Genomic DNA, 3,531 nt, shown 5'->3' with positions numbered 1-3,531 from the left:
TCCAAGTACCACGTATTTTTTATTATTTTAATTTTGAGATTGTTTTGCAAATCATAATTTATATTGACAACTACCAATTATGATTATAGATTAATACCAGTAACTATCTATTTGTACACTTTATTTTGGTGAATTTGTAAAATAGTGCCAAATATATAAAACCAATTCTCCTGAAAATGATTCATCAAGTATATTGAAAGCATTTCAACAATATTTTTTCTATTAGTTGCACACACATTAGCGTGTGTTTTGAGTACTAGTTAATCATAATACAACACCTAAATAGATCAAGCAAATATCAAACACTCGTGACTAATACGGATTAAGGGCTTCATAGGTCAAGTTCTGTCAAGTTTAAATCAATTCATGTAATTCTTACAATTTTTTTGTATAAACTCATATAATTTAGGTGTAAGTTTGAATTTGTTAACTAATACAACTAAATTGATCATGACGATCACACCAAAACTGTATTGAATTTACACCAAATATAATAAGAATTATATAAGCCAATTTGAACTAGATAGAACTCAACATATAGAGTGACAGCATTTTGGAAGGCAGAATCCAATTCCTGGAATCTGAGATTTAAGTTACACTCCCTCCATTCCTATTTAAGTGACCTGAATAACAAAATCTCTTAAATAAAGAGAGAAACTTAGTTTCTAAAATTCAATAAAATTTTACCTGACTTTCCAAAACTTCCCTTAATCTTTCAACTATTTTTATGTTTAATGCTACAAGCACTGCATATAATTTCTTGTAATCCCAACTCAAGAAAGTTGAGAGTATAAATAGGGGTAAATTTGAAAAAAAAAATTCATAAATGCTTTTTTGATATAATAAAAGGAAAGTTGATTTGGTTTCGGGTCATTTAAATAGGAACGAGGTTGTAATTGTGAAAGTAATTTAGTTAGGCAAGGACTACAGCCCACATTACTAGTATTCCTATGGCACAAACTTTCTACCAATGTCCATACATGCACTTTTACCAAAAAAGCAGCCAAATCCCAGAGTTATTTTAGGCTTCAAGTAATGTTCGCTTTTTCCTTTTTCGTGTGACTATCACAATTCACACACTTCCCTACCCAATTCCGGCGCTGGTTGCTTGCTTTTGATTCCAATTGGTTCAAAAGTTAGCACATTCTTTTCTCATCCTTTCTACTTCCAACCGATCACAACTTATGCTGCACCTAATCCCTCTATAAATATCCCACTCCAGTGCTTTTATTCTTCATGCTTCAAACTCCATCTCAATTCTTGATTCCACTACAATCTTCTTCCCTTGTCCGCTTTCCCTCCTTTTTACAGTTGTGAGTGCGTGAAAAAGTTGAAAATGGAGAAGCCCATTAGTCTTTTTACTGTAACACTTCTCTTCTTGTTGTTCAATCAATCATTGGCCATTCCTGGCACGTACAACATTTTAGAGTTGGGAGCAAAACCTGATGGGAAAACTGATTCATCCAAGTCTTTATTAAGTGCATGGGCTGCAGCTTGTGGCTCTACCAAGCCAGCCACAATTTTTGTACCAAAAGGAAGGTATTTTGTGAAGCAAGCACAATTTCTAGGACCATGCAAGAATAGAGCTATAAGCTTTAGAATAGATGGTACCCTTGTGGCTCCTTCAGATTACAAAGCCATTGGAAATGCTGATTTCTGGCTTCAATTTCAAAGGGTTGATGGAGTTTCCATTCGCGGTGGCATTCTTGATGGCCAAGGTACTGGTCTCTGGGGTTGCAAAGCCTCCGGCAAGAATTGTCCGACCGGCACAACGGTATGTCAAAATGACCAAACTTGCCTTCACCATTTTCGTTGCTTCCCTTGCTTTACTACTCTTGACAAACTTCTTAGGCTGGTATTGTACTTTTCCATTTTCGCAGCACAATACTACATGCAGCTAGTGGGGAAGTGGGAAGTTTTTTTTTGTGTCTTATGGCATTCAAACGGATGCTAAAAATGGGCATAACTGACGCTAGTGGGGAAGTGGGAAGTTTCAAAGTTTGATCAAAAGACTAATGAGAAGTAATTAGTAGCAATTTGCAAATTCCTGCGTGCCCGTTGCCGGTTAGGGACCTTCGAATTTTCAGTTGTACAACATTTTGGTCTGTCAATTTTCAATAAATTAAGAATCTCAATGCTTTAATTACCACTTTTTTTTTTGGCACATTTACAAGGAATCATTAAATTCTAAATCCTGCCAAAATCTATGAGCTAAGCATCTAAATTGTCTACAGTCTAAGTAATGCTTTTTTTAAAAAAAAAACTTCTTTAACAACCATTTTTATGTATGCAGACATTGGGATTTACCAACTCAAACAACATTGCAATTGCCGGCCTAACTTCTCTCAATAGCCAATTGTTCCACTTGGTGTTCAACGGCTGCAACACCGTGAAATTGCAAGGAGTAAAGGTTTCGGCGGCCGGAAACAGCCCCAACACGGACGGGATTCATGTGCAATATTCATCAGGAGTCACAATCTTGAATTCCAAGATCAGTACTGGAGATGACTGCGTTTCAATTGGTCCTGGCACTACAAGTTTGTGGATTGAAAATGTTCTTTGTGGCCCTGGCCATGGCATCAGGTGACTAAAACTGATGCTCAATTAACAATTAGTATTATCTTTTTTGAGGACTAATTTAATTTTTTTGGGCAGCATTGGGAGTCTTGGAAAAGATTTTGAAGAAGAGGGAGTACAGAATGTGACAGTGAAAAGTGTTACCTTCAGGAATACACAGAATGGTGCAAGGATTAAATCATGGGGTAGGCCAAGCAAAGGTTTTGTCAAGGATGTTTTGTTCCAGCATGCCTCTATGATCAATGTCCAAAACCCCATCCTTATTGACCAAAATTATTGCCCGGATAACATCAATTGTCCTGGACAGGTATATAAATTATTTAATGGGCATTATTAGTTGTTAGTATATTTGATGTATTTCTATCCACGGGATAAATTAAGAATTTGGGTTAATCCTTTTTTACTTAAACAAAATAAAATAAGAACATGAAGATGGATGATACACTACAAATCTCTTTCTGGGTATTTCAAGATACGAACAATTTTCTAATATCATGTAATTCGATCTTTTTGACAGGTTTCGGGCATAAAAATAAACGATGTTACGTATCAAGACATCCATGGAACATCACCAACAGAAATTGCAGTCAAATTTGATTGTAGCAAGAAGAATCCGTGCAGTGGGATAAGATTGGAAGATGTGAAATTGACATACAAGAATCAACCAGCTAAAACATCTTGTGCCAATGCTGCTGGAACTAAACTTGGTTTGCTTGGCACTAATAGCTGTTTGTAGGCAAAGATCACAAACCCCTTCCCTTTTCCCCACCCCCTAACCCAAAAAAAGAAAAAAAAAACTACGCTTTCCCCAAAAAAAAAAAAGGGTTGGAGGAAGTGTAATGGGGTACAGATGGTATATTTGAATAGAAATTTTAGTACTTAGGTTATAGCACAGCAAGTGACTCAATCAAATTAATTTGCCTGCGCCTGAGGTGTTGGCATGATCATTGTTCG

General features: G+C 36.1%; 1 protein-coding gene across 1 annotated transcript; it reads left to right on the top strand.

The window, feature by feature from the left end:
- Positions 1-1,336: 1,336 nt before the first annotated feature.
- Positions 1,337-3,313, top strand: LOC113766832 (polygalacturonase-like). The gene is made up of 4 exons (XM_027310992.1): positions 1,337-1,774; positions 2,294-2,583; positions 2,656-2,884; positions 3,095-3,313. The coding sequence occupies exons 1-4, from the start codon at positions 1,337-1,339 to the stop codon at positions 3,311-3,313; spliced, it is 1,176 nt and encodes a 391-aa protein (XP_027166793.1).
- The last annotated feature ends 218 nt before the right edge of the window (positions 3,314-3,531 follow it).

This window comes from Coffea eugenioides, chromosome 3, assembly GCF_003713205.1.
Source record: "Coffea eugenioides isolate CCC68of chromosome 3, Ceug_1.0, whole genome shotgun sequence".
NCBI classification, from domain to species: domain Eukaryota; kingdom Viridiplantae; phylum Streptophyta; class Magnoliopsida; order Gentianales; family Rubiaceae; genus Coffea; species Coffea eugenioides.
Note: the sequence above shows the minus strand (reverse complement) of the source record. Positions and strands in the feature narration are given on the sequence as shown.

Excerpts from the sequence above, each read along its gene's own strand:
- LOC113766832 (XM_027310992.1), top strand. The coding sequence starts at position 1,337 with ATGGAGAAGCCCATTAGTCTTTTTACTGTAACACTTCTCTTCTTGTTG. Across the intron at positions 1,775-2,293 it reads ATTGTCCGACCGGCACAACG|ACATTGGGATTTACCAACTC; the intron begins GTATGTCAAAAT and ends TTATGTATGCAG. Across the intron at positions 2,885-3,094 it reads ACATCAATTGTCCTGGACAG|GTTTCGGGCATAAAAATAAA; the intron begins GTATATAAATTA and ends TCTTTTTGACAG.